Here is a 13,403-nt window from a genome sequence, read left to right on the forward strand (position 1 = left end):
CCAGTTCTCACACGGCATATATTTTACAAGTTTTTTTTTCGATTTTCTCCCACTGTGCGTCATCCGACCAGAATATTATCCAGTTCTAACTATATTCAGATATGTCTCCCAAATAGACCGATCTTCCAATTTTGGGTCTTAATATCATAAAATGCGAATTTATTGCTATTGCGGACAAAATAGAAAAGAATATTTCACAAAAAAAAAAAGAAATAGTAAAAAAAATGAAATCATTAAAACTCAAGAAAAATATTCATTGAAATTTTGTATTAGAAAAAAATCATTGTTTAAAAAAATTCTTTTCAATTTTGTTTTCAGATAAAATTTAATTAAAGTTTTGTCTTTCGAAAAAGTAAAGTTAAAATTTTGTTAAAATATGAATTGAATTTTTAAAAATTTTCAATAAATTTTTTAATTGGTCCAATAAAAAATAATTTTCTTCATCATCATTTTTTTAATTGATCCAATTAAAACATTAATTGAAAATTTCAATCATTTTTTTTAATTGAAAATCTTTTCAATTACCTTTCCAAAAGCAGAGATTGATATTATCATTTTCGTGATTGAAGCAGTTTTAATTAAAAAATTAATTGGATCAATTAATTTGGTGTTTGAAACAGATTTTTATATCCTTTTTTTCTATGTGATGCTGCAAATTACCCACGGATTCACATTCAGCTGGTTAAACTTAGCTCTTGAAATCTCTTACCCTGGTTATTAATTTCATATTTGAAGTAACTCTTGAAGAATCAACATTGTTACCCAGCAAAAGGCTTATCTTGTTGTTCTTTGTGCTTAGAGAAGTTTTTTTTTTTTGCGTTTCATTCAGTTGCACTAAAAAGCGAACCCTTCCTAAGCTGCGTATAATCCTTTGATAAAGTTGCCAATTCCAATGAAAAGACTTATTTTCCCCATTGGCATAGCGTGGTATTAAGCCAATCAAGAACAAGTCTTGCACATCTCAACGGTCCTTTTTTTTTTGTTGCAAAGACCACAACCTTTACTTACACTTTGGAGCTGTAGGGCATTTTCAAGAATAACAAGAAAAGCAAAAAAACGATGGCCAACAAATATCCATCCACACAAAAGAGATTATGTATATTAGGTTTTGGGTAAAATATGGCCACGTTAAATTAACGAATTTGTGTCCTTAGCCTAACCTCTGCTTTACAAAATTTCATTTAAATATTTGTTGGGCGCATTCCATTTCCATTGCTTTGCTGGATTTTCGCGAGCATACCCCAGAGAAGGCTAACAAATTCAATTATTTTTACTTTTTTTAAGTGTCACTTTTTGTGTAAAACATTAGAAATATTTTTAAGGCTCGTAAATATACTTTCTCGATTGTCGTTCGGCTGGTTGGCCTCTCTTCTGTGGAAGTTTGAAAAGGTGTCATAAATTTCATTTTTAACTCTGCAATCTTCCCGGTAACCCTCCGCGCCCACTCCCCTTCATCTCTGGTACAGTACATCTTGTTTTCCTGTTGTAAACAATTGTGTTATTGTAAAAGATTTACTTTGTTTTTTGTTGTTGCGAACCAAAACTGCTCTCATATTTTATGATTATATTTAAGATTTATTGTCAAATGAGTTTTTGTGTATTCTTCTGTGTCCATGTTAGAACAAAATATTTCAAAGGACGTTGCCAAGGACTTGCAAGAAAAGTAATTGGTATAGCCGTAGCTAGGATTGAGTAGTATGGCTATTACACAGCACTGTAACGAAGAAATATATTAAAAAGTTTTGTTTTTAGATATTTATAAAATTTTAATACAAAATTAAGTGCAAATACTAGACTTTTGATAACATGAATTGCTAATTATTAAAATCCTTCCTACACTACAGAACTTTATGAATTGCTAATAATGTTTGCAGGAGTTTACTTCAACTATTCCCCTTTGTTATTGAATAAGATCCCTGTGAGAATTGCAATGCAATACACATACAAAAATCTGGAACGAAGAAGAGTGAAACTTCATCGTGTATAGAGAGTTAAACTATATTATAAAGTAAAAGGCTACACTAAGTACAAGGGATACTAAATTTAAGCTCAGTTTAGTTTGACATAGAGTTACTCATTATGAGTAGATCTGTGCATGACATTCAATACCTTACTTTAATTGGCCATGATAGAATATTTGTTCCACTAGCCGAACCTAGAATATCGTTCCAAGCCCCTCGATCTTCTGCGCTCATTCTAAAATCTCTGACACCAAGTTTCGAGGTGTCTCCCACCACTTGATCTTTCCATCGGGCTTTTTGTCTTCCCGGTTTGCGTGTACCACCGTGTTTGCCTTCAAAAGACTTCTTTGCTGTAGCTTCTTCATCCATTCTGACAACATGACCTAGCCAACGCAGCCGTTGTATTTTGATGCCTATAACTATGCTATCGTCGTTATACAGCTCAAACAGCTCGAGGTTCATATGTCGCCTATATTCTCCATTAACGCAAACTAGTCCATAAGAAGAATCTTTCTCTCAAATACTCCAAGCACTGCCTCATCGTCGCCTATATTCTCCATTAACGCAAACTAGTCCATACGAAGAATCTTTCTATCAAATACTCCAAGCACTGCCTCATCGTCGCCTATATTCTGCATTAACGCAAACTAGTCCATACGAAGATTCTTTCTCTCAAATACTCCAAGCACTGCCTCAACTGCTTTCAAATGTACCCATGCTTCAGAACCATGTAACAGCACGGGTAGTATCAGTGTCTTGTTTAGTGTAATCTTCTTCTGTCGAGAGTTGGCCTTGTTTCTAAACCGCCTACTTAGTCCAAAGTAGCATCTGTTTGCCAGTATTATTCTTCGCTTAATCTCAAAACTGGTGTCATTCGTTTCGGTTACGGCGGTGGCGAGGTAGATAAAGTTACTGACCATCTCAAAGTTGAGGTTCCCAACTTTCTCCATTTTCTTTATCTGCTCGGTTGAGCAAGGCTTCTTGGGAGGTGAAACCATCCATTTCGTCTGATCTACATTTACCCATTTTCACTGACTCTCTTTCGATTCTTTCAAAGGGTGCAGTTACTACTTCCGGTGACCAAGCTATGATATCAATGTCTTCGGCATAAGCGAGTAGCATGTTTTCTCCTGTGATTAGTGTGCCATATCTATTCACTTCTACATGTCGTATAATCTTCTCCAGTAGGATATTAAAGAGATCACACGATAGGCTGTCTCCTTGTCTGAAATCTAGTTTGGTTTTAAATGGTTCGGAGAGATTCTTTCCTATTCTTACTGAGGAACGCGTAGCAGCAAGTGTCATTTTGCAGGGATACCAAACTCAGACATGGCTTGAAACACCTTTGAACGTAAAGGAGTATCGAAGACGGCTTTGTAGTCAACAAAGAGATGGTAGGTGTTAATTTGTCCTTCTCGGGTCTTTGCCAGTATTTGGCGTAGTGTGAATATTTGGTCTAGGGTGGATTTACCTGGTCTAAAGCCACATTGATAGGACCCAATTATCTCATTGACTTTAGGTTTCAATCTTTCACACAGTACGCTCGAAAGTATCTTGTTTGCGATGGGGAGCAGACCTATTCCTCTGTAGTTGGCACGTTCCGTCTTGTCTCCTTTCTTGTGTAGAAAGAAAGCTAAATGAGCCTTTATGAGACATCTTAAGCAAAAATTCATAACAAGAAGGGAAGAGGAAGAAGAAATTTACTCCACCATGTGTTAAGGGGATTACTTTCTACTGCTACTACTACTTCCAGAAGTTAAAATCCGGGGATAGGTTTATATTGGGGCTATATGAGTGCCGATTCGTATTATGCTTGGCACAATTGTTGGATTTACCAGGTCTAAAGTCGCATTGATAGGGCCCAATTATCTCATTGACTTTAGGTTTTAGTCTTTCACAAAGTACGCCCGAGAGTATATTGTATGCGATGAGGATGAGACTTATTCCTCTGTAGTTGGCACATTCCGTCTTGTCTCCTTTCTTGTGTACGAGACATAGTATGATGAGGTTCCAATCATCGGGTATGCGGTCTTCTAGCCAGATAGCACAGATAAGCTAATGCATACGCCTTATCAGCCTGTCGCCTCCGGTCTTAAATAGTTTAACGGGTAACCCGTCTGCTCCTGCTGCCTTGTTGTTCTTTAGTCCGGGGTCACTGCTACTTGGACCTCATTCTGACTAGGTGGTAAACATGCTATACCATCATCAGGGATTGGTGCTGCGGTATCCTCTTCGCCGCCAACGTCGGACACTAGCAGTTGGGTAAAATGTTCTTTCCATATCCTCAGCTTGATATCTGTGTCAGTTACCAGATTTCCTTCTATGTCTCTGCAGGAGGATGTGCGTGTACCAAAGCCATCGGTTTGATGTTTAATTCTTTGGTAAAACTTCCGGACTTCGTTCTCACTCCTGTACATCTCAATTCTCTCGCACTCAAGTCTTTCCATTTCCTTTTTCTTTCTGCAGAATAGACGTTGCTCCTCTCTCCTTTTCTCACGATACCTCTCCTTTATCTGGCGCGTTGCTACAGATTGCAGTGTTGCTCTATATGCGGCATTCATGGCTTCAGTAGCATCTCTACACTCTTGGTCGTACCATGGGTTTTTTGGAGGAGGCTTCCGGTACCCAAGTACGGATTTCGCTGCATTTTCCATGGAATGGGCAATAGTTTTCCACTGCGCCATAATATTATCGGAACAAGGAGTGCTTTCATCAAGCAGTTGGGTCAGTTGTGTACGGAACATAGTATGCTTAGGTTCCAATTATCGAGTATGCGTTCTTCTAGCCAGATTACGCAGATAAGCTGATGCATACGCCTTATCAACGTGTCGCCTCCGATCGTAAATAGTTCAGAGGGTAACCCGTCGGCTCCAGCTGCCTTGTTGTTCTTTAGTCCGGGGTCACTGCTACTTGGACCTCATTCTGACTAGGGTCAGTCGCGTGGAGTATGCCGCTGCCATTTGTTGTGTTTGCAGCTTTTCAATGTCCAGCTTCCGTGCAGTATCAGATCGTACTTTCCTCGCCAAGTTCAAACGGGTGCGAAACTTTGCAGCAACAAGGTAATGAAGCTAATTTATATTCGCTCCACGTATCGTTCGTACATCTAACACGCTGGAAGAATGGCCTTCATCTATCACAATGTGATCAATTTGGTTTCTCGTGTTTGGATCGTGTGACAGCCATGTGGCTTTGTGAATAATTTTAGGTTGAAATCTGGTGCTGCTAACTACCATGTTTTTTGTCTCGTCCCATTATAGGACGTTTTTTCGTGGAGGCTAAACTTTCCGACTGTTGGACCAAAAATGTCTTTCTTCCCTAACTTCGCCTTAATATCTCCCAGAACGATTTAAAAAACATGGGAGGGGTAGCGGTCTTATTCTCTCTCTAGGTGCTCGTAGAAAATATCCTTGTTCAGCTCGTCTTTGTCTTCCGTCGGGGCATAGGCACAAATAAGGCTGATGTTGAAGAATTTGGCTTTTATGCGGATTGTGGCTAGCCTCTCATCCACCGGAGTAAAGGCGGAAACCAGGTGTTTCAGTCTCCGACTAATCACAAATCCAGAGCCAAATTCATGCCTCGTGTTATGGCAGCTATAGTATAGTTCGTCACCGTTTGGTGTTGTAGTGACGCCATTCCCAATCCATCGCACTTCCTGTAAGGCGGTAATATCTTCATTCCATTCCAGGTGCAGTTCCGCAAATCACGGTCCTTTTATCATTTGCGTGGGTCGTCAACGTTAGGGGGGACCGACTTGACTATTCCTTTGTTTCTTTCAATACCAAATGCTATGAAATGTGTTCGACCATTGGCCTCTCGGCTATAGTGTATTCGAGCCAGCCACGGCACACATTGGTTCAAGTTCATTGAACGAGCGGCTAAAAATAGAAGAAGTTGTCGAAGGACAATGAAACTTGGCACATAGGCATTTTTTGTTTGAATCAAGAAAAAATGGAAAAATCAAAATGATCCGCCCACTTTTACGCCCACCTCCCATACAAAGTAAAAATTAAATTTTGACCTACGGCATTGTTTTTTGGCACATAGCATTTTTAAACACTCAGAATCATTTGTGTGAAATTTGAAAAATATCCGCCCACTTTTAATTTTTAATGCATCAATTCAATTTTCACAAAAAGTAATTATTATAATTGTAGAATGGGCTCCTGAAAATATATACCTGATCCGCCCACTTTTACGGCCACCTCCCATAGAAAAAACATGAATAAATAAATTAAGCATAGTCTTTTAATAATTTTTTAACATCATTATCGTACTCCAATTTTTTGATTTGCAGCTTTGAGCGAAATCTATTTATAAATGGGTCTGAAGACAATAAAAGGTTATGCATTACATCTTCATTAGTGGCTACACGTCCAATTCTTCGCGAATGATGTAATCTATAGGCTCTATAATCTTTATTCCTCGCTTCCTGAGCTTCTTCGGACAGCATACCTGATACAAACAATCAATTAAAATGTAAAAAATGAAAATTAAATCATTGAATAAGGGCCTTTAAATAGAGACATACCTATTGGCAGAATAGCTTCTGCTATAATTTTGCTACCATGCACCAGAATCTTATGCACAGTTACAGGCATGTAGTACCAGCCATAGAGATCAACAAACAACTTGGCAGTATCCATGCAATATATATGAAATTTGCTAGTGTCGACTGCTGCATTACAATTTATTGCGGCCAAAATAATTTTAAATCTATGTATTAACTCTTCTTTTATTCCAATTACGTCTGCAGTTTTGGCTGGATTTTCGAAAAACCTTCTTGCCGTATTGCCATCGTTTGTTGTGCCCATACCTTGCTTCACCGCGTCCACATTTATGCCCAGTGTCAACTTTAATCTCTTCCCAATTTCAGCTTTATTTGCCGCCATTTCAATTTTTGTGTAACTATCTGTTCTCCATTTTTTGAAACTTAGACGGTAAGAAATGTGCAGAATGCACTCCATAAATTTGATTCTCGCATGCAAGGGAGAAATACCAAACGCAACTGCTTCTTCCGAACATTTCCTCAAAATCACCGCATCTAAATTATTCATTTCTGTGGGCTTTGCTCCACATATGAAGCAAACCGCCATAGATGAACTTCCAGAAATCGTAGTAGCTACTTTCCCATCAATCATTGTTAATTTCAGTGTGTGAGAAATATTGAAGTTTCTGCTATGCAATTCAACGACAGTATTTCTTAAATTTTTTATTTCGTCATTAACACGACTGACCTCTGAATTTATAACTTCAGCTGTTTCTTGTATAAATTCAAATTTTAACGGTCGGCAAAATCTAGTTGATGATGGCTCTGTATTTCTCCAGCACATTGTTGACATATTATTACGCTCTGTGAGGGTCAATGGAACAAGTGACGTTAAGAACATATATTTATCGGAGTCATTTGGATCTGTGAATTTTTGATGGTATTCACTGTGTCCCGAACTTCCGTCACAGCCCCATTTTGAGAACATTTGCAGTTCGTTGGGGAGTTCTGTCACCTCATTCTCGGTTTTTGTCATCAAAATCCTGGTTACTGTATGATCTAATAACTGTTGTAGAGAAACTTTGCTACAACTTTCTTGCACCTGAACATTTGCAGGATAGCATTTTTTTTTTGCTTCCAGTACCTGATGGTAGGATGGGTAAATGTCGAATCCAATTTCTCTAGCTGAACTGCGCAAAACCTCATATTGATGCTTTGACAACGAAGCATCAAGTATCAGCCCAAGTGCCTTCTCCGGGGTGAACGCCTTAATGGATTTGTCTAAACACTCACTTTTTTTTGCGGCAGACGATATCAACACCATTGAGGTGTTTTCACAAAAATCTTGTACCTTTGTCCTCTTTGTTCGCGGTTGGCAATCCTCGAAGGCTTTTGCTGGACGTCCACGTTTAACCATATTTGAACAGCTTGGTGCTTCATTGTTTGCGGTATATTTGCACACTTTGTAGACATTTTTCAGCCAATTTTCATTAAGATCAAGAAATCTGGTTTTTATGCGTCTTGCTTTTTGCCATCTATCTTTGAACTTTGTAAAAAAGTTTTTTTTCAAAAATCCAGTAAAGACTTCAACATCCTCAGCAGTCATTCCTTCATTGCTATTTGCAATGACTTCGACAGTAACATCAATATCACTGTTGTTATCAATTAATATTTCGCAAATATTTAAATAAGAAATTGTTACATTTTCCATAATTAATAAAATTAAATCTTGATATCACTTAAAAACACACCTCTTATCACTGCACTTGCCAATGTAATGTCAATTAGCATATCAATAATATTAGAAATGTATACCCAAAAGCAGAAATTTAAATCAGAAACTGTATATTGTTGTTGGTACTTAATGTATTACTTATTAAGCTCTAACGGAAAAGATTTTGTGCAATAAAGAGAGCAAGACATAATGTGTAGTTGTTATTGCATGCAACAACATAATAAATGAATGATAACACAGCACCTAATAGTCTATCGCTTGATCTTCTATTGTTGTTAACAGTAAAGAATTATGGCAACAACAACAACAAGCATGAACGAAAATTCACGTTTTCTTACTTTATCACTTTATAGTTTTTACTGTTTCTTTTGGAAAGGAGCAGGTATGAGCAGCTGAATTTTTTTTTAGCTTTTAGCTGAGACTTCAAGCTGTAATTTGACGTCTTTCGTTAAACAGCGCTCCACAGCGCTAAAAACATGCAGTCCACTGAAGTTGATGAACATTGAAATTTTGATGTTGTTTATATTTTGTTCTACGAAATTTTTTATGTGGCACTTTTTCCAACTTTTTTTAATGCAAATCTCATCTATGACAATTGCCATTTACGAAAATATACAACAAAGTCAAATGATAAGTTTACTGTGATTGTACCAAAAGATTGAATATACAGTAAATTTGCATGCCATTTTAAACAAGCGAACATATATGAACTTGGAGCGTGTCTGTCCAAAGAAATACTAAATATATCAGCCTAATATTACGGAATCATAATATTCAACTATCTGACAACAAAATACCAAAAAATTATCCAAATCGGCGAACATGAAAAAAATGAATTTCGGCCACTCTTGAACCAATGTGCGGCAGCCGCTTGTCTAATAAAATCAAAATTAAATTTTGCATTCCCTATATACTCTGCAATGAAAGTTACGTGACAATGTTTGAACGTTCTAGATGGCCACCACAAATTCGAAATAAATACACAAATTTAACAACTCATTTGGAGAAATCATAGCTGACTATTTTTGGAGGAGGTAACTGCGACATAAATATTTCATTTCTTGTCAGATTTTGGTGCTGTTGCCATAATAAAGATAAATTTTTACAATCTCGAATATTTCATGGCAGCACAACATGTGCCGTGGTGTTGGCCAAGAAGAGATTTGAAATCAAAACTGTTATTACTTTCAATGATTATATCATCGCCAATTCTACCCGCACGCAAGTGGGGTTTTGTGATTTTATCTCTCGCAAAAGTAAAGCAATGGCGAAAAAATACCATCATCCGCGGCAACAACTTTAGATGGGAATGTCGAAGCACCAGATGCGTTTTACGTTTCGAATGACAAAATATTTGCTGAAATAAAATTTATGAATATACAACGAACAGAGAATCGCACTCAAAAATTTCATATTCAGCAAAAGATAGAAAAAGGAAAAAATAAAAGCATATATTAATCAACGGAACAAACAAAAAAAAACTGAGAAAAAACCCTTAAACTCGGAAAAGTTCAAAGTCGGGCATAGCCGAACTATTAATAACCATTGAAATGCCAAAACATGCTATTTCATATAGAAAACAATGAACGATTGTAATTATTTCCGAAAACCATAGTCTCAATGCATCTTAAGGCAAAATTTCCAAAGAATTTTCTGTAAATTTGTGTTCATTTCTCCTTCGCGACAAGCCAGAGATTGCAACACCCACCAACCACTATGGAACGCGTTTCGTAATTTGCTTACAATTACTCATCAGCCATATTAGGTGTGAAGGCTTCAAGGGCCGCACGTTGGTATGTCGAACTTGTACCTAATTTATTGCGAAAACGCCTCTATGATACAAATAACCACATTAACCACGCTCGACAACCCTGTCTATTAGCTGTGCTTTTCCCAATGCATGTGTTTTTGTGTGCAAATTTTCTGTCTGCTCAAATTACACTGCCTCCATGGCACGTTCAAGATTCTGTGCGTCTGTTGGAAGTTGTATTGATGGCTTCGAACGCCAGATGACGGCAAAAGCTCTCGCTGTTGCTTCGTGAGCGCAGGTTCGAATCCTGGACGGGCTCCGCCCAACTTTTTCATTTTCAAGTTTTTTGCCTGTTAGGGCGAAGATCATAACATGTTAAAAGTTTTGGTTTATTTTTCTTTCGAGACGAGCTCAATGATTGGAGATTTTCTTTGCAAGTGAAAAACGAAAGCCAGAGATTGCAACAACACACACCAACCACTATGGGTAGCGTTTCGTAATTTGGTTAGAATTACTCATCAGCCATATTAGGTGTGAAGGTTTTCTGGGTCGTACGTTGGTGTGTTGTGCTTGCACCTAATTTATTGCGAAAACGCCTCTATGATACAAATAACCACATTAACCACGCTCGACAACCCCGTCTATTAGCTTTACTTTTCCCAATGCATGTGTTTTTGTTTTATGTAAAGACAAATTTTTCTCTAAACTTTTGTTTGTTTCTCTTTCGAGACGAGCTCAATGATCGGAGATGGTTAGAAGACTTTGGTTAGAAGGCTTTTTTCTACAAATTAAAATTTCAAGTAATTTTTTATAAAAACAAAATTTTCCAAAAAAGTTTCTCTAGAGACTACATTTCCTTACAATTTTCCCTTTAGTCAAAATTTCAATGTACTTTTCTCCAAAGACAAAATTTCCAAAAAAAATCTGTATAGACTCAAAAACGACTGAACCGATTACCTTGAAATTTTCACAAATTGTGTAGGTTGGTCTGGAAGGAAACATAGGTGACATAATTTTTTGATATCGGGCGGGGAAGGTCCGCCCCTTACCCCAAAAATAAAAGTGGACCGATTGAGACAATATGGGAATCAAATGAAAGGTATTCAGGAGTAGAGAACGAATTTCATATTAAAAATTGGGTCCAAGTAACTGGGGGGACTGCCCCAACCCCAAAACCCCCTAAAATAGGTTTTTTTGGAAGATTATGACAATATGGGACTTAAATGAAAGGTATTCGGGAGTAGATTGCAAATATGGTCAGGAAGGAGAAAAAGGCTTTATAGTTTACTGATGTCGGAAGTGGGCGGACCTTCCCTCTTTACCCAAAATCAAAAGTGGACCGATCGGGACAATATGGGTATCAATTGAAAGGTATTGGAAAATAAAATACGAATATGGTATTAAAATTTGGATCTATGTACCCATCGGGCCGCCCCAACCCTAAAATTCCCCCAAACAGACACATTGGGCGTTCATGTCAATATAGGCCTCAAATAAAAGTAATTCGGGAGTAGATTATGAATCTACCATACAAAATCAGATCGAAGTATAGGGGGTCCCCCTTCCCTACAAAAACGCTTTAAATGGCCATATGACCCGTCATGACTAGGGACTCGGTTTTTTTGTTTGTTCCGTAGAATCAAAATGGGCTGAACCGATTTTCTTAAAATTTTCACAGATTGTGTAAGTTTGTCTGGAAGGAAACATAGGCTATACAATTTGTATATATTGCATGGAGGTGGTCCCTCCCCCTTACCACAACAACGCCATCCAAAACCAAAAAAGGACCGATAGGCACAATATGGGTATCAAATGAAAGGTATTGGAGATTAGAAAACGAATATCGTTTTAAAATTTGGGTCCAAGTGCCCGGCGGGCCTCCCCAATCCAAAAACTCCTCTAAACAGATATATTCGACGTTCATGTCATTATGGGCCTCAAATGAAAATTATTCGACAGTAGATTACATATATGGCATAAATAGTTAGGTCCAAGTAATGCGAGGTCGCCCACTCCCAAATACCCCCAAATGAGCATATTAGCTGATGATGTCTGATGATGAATAAAGTGAGTACTAGGTTTAAGGACAACATTTCTATGAAATTTTATATGAAAGCTAAATTTCCATGAAATTTTCAAGGGTCCAAGGAACAGCAAGACAAGAACAACTAAACTTATTACCATTCCTGTAGCGGGACGATTACGCTTAAAACATGTCTACGCTATTGCGTACACCATGGGTGTACAGCCTCCGCAAGAAAGAGTTGGGGAACAACCTAAGCAACTTTGGTTTAGAAAACGAAGAAACCGAGAATAAATTGCGTTGCAGCTAATTTTTCGGCGATGAAAACGAGCCGAAAACGTTGGCCTCTAAACGAGACTAAAAGACCGGCGTTTCGCCTGCGAATAGGCATAGTTGTTACCGACACGCCAAACGGGACCGTTACGGTGGAAACCAGATCAATAGTGCATACCAGAACAGATAAACATGCCCGCACACAAACAGGGGGCCAAGCCTGGTGCCCAACGGTAACACAAATCTGACCTTTCACGAAATCGCCCGCACCGGTATCAACCGCTCACATTTTGATGGACGCACTGTGGGAGAAAATCGAAAAAAAAAAAATAGTAAAAATATGCCATTTGAGAAAGGGTAGAGATAACTCTTTGAAATGGTTAAAGCTGAGGTGTTATCGAAATCCTGTGCAAAAACTTCAAGGCCCTCGCTGGTCCGAAATACTTTGAGTTATAGCATTAGGGTGATATCCCATCTACAATAGAGCTTGGCAATCCTAGCGTGATTACCGAGAGGATTTCCTTGAGTTATTTTTGCCAGCACTTTTCTTCCAGCAGCTGGGTGACGAGCTGCCCAAGCGGCTTCAGAAATCCAGAGCATCTTTCCGCAGCTGCACGCTTAGTATGCAGAATATTGTGCATCACATCCTATATAACGAGGAGCAGAAAATGGAAAAAATATTGCAGAATGCATTACCCGAGTATCTGTGGTACATACGTCTTCAAGACTTTCACATCCTGCAGTATTTACTCTCCATGGCTGATGATTTAGAGAGCTGGCTTTCTTTAACAGCCCCACCTCGGAAACAAGATATGCGACCAGAACCGGAAGATAGGCTCGAGCCTGCCTCCCCAGTAATGAACCCGTGTTTAGTCCGTTCCATGAAATTTTCTCTCAAGGCAAAATTTCCATGAAATTTCCACTAAAGACAAAATTTCCACGAAATTTTCTCTAGAGACAAAATTTCCATGAAATTTTCTCTAGAGACATAATTTCCATGAAATTTTCTCTAAAGACAAAATCTCCCAGAAATTTTCTCTAAAGACAAAATTTTCCAGAAATTTTCTCTAAAGACAAAATTTTCCAGAAATTTTCTCTAAAGACAAAATTTCCCTGAAGTTTTCTCTAAAGACAAAATTTCCCAGAAATTTTCTCTAAAGACAAAATTTCCATGA

At 38.0% G+C, this 13,403-nt stretch overlaps 2 protein-coding genes across 5 annotated transcripts in view; one reads left to right on the forward strand and one right to left on the reverse strand.

The window, feature by feature from the left end:
- Positions 1 to 13,403, forward strand: part of LOC106083240 (uncharacterized) — a 440,964-nt gene that overhangs the window by 175,642 nt on the left and 251,919 nt on the right. The gene's annotated exons all lie outside the window — the stretch shown is intronic.
- Positions 6,189 to 9,039, reverse strand: LOC131995543 (uncharacterized). 3 transcript variants are annotated; one of them, XM_059364277.1, is made up of 3 exons: positions 8,980 to 9,039; positions 6,490 to 8,099; positions 6,189 to 6,413 (listed from the first exon to the last, which is right to left on the reverse strand). In XM_059364277.1, the coding sequence occupies exons 2-3, from the start codon at positions 8,051 to 8,053 to the stop codon at positions 6,193 to 6,195; spliced, it is 1,785 nt and encodes a 594-aa protein (XP_059220260.1). In that variant the 5' UTR covers positions 8,054 to 8,099; positions 8,980 to 9,039; the 3' UTR covers positions 6,189 to 6,192. The 3 variants fall into 3 exon arrangements, with proteins under 3 accessions (XP_059220260.1, XP_059220259.1, XP_059220258.1); XM_059364276.1 differs by having other exon boundaries at positions 8,199 to 9,039; XM_059364275.1 differs by having other exon boundaries at positions 6,490 to 9,039.

Source organism: Stomoxys calcitrans, chromosome 3, assembly GCF_963082655.1.
Source record: "Stomoxys calcitrans chromosome 3, idStoCalc2.1, whole genome shotgun sequence".
Taxonomy (NCBI): Eukaryota; Metazoa; Arthropoda; class Insecta; order Diptera; family Muscidae; genus Stomoxys; species Stomoxys calcitrans.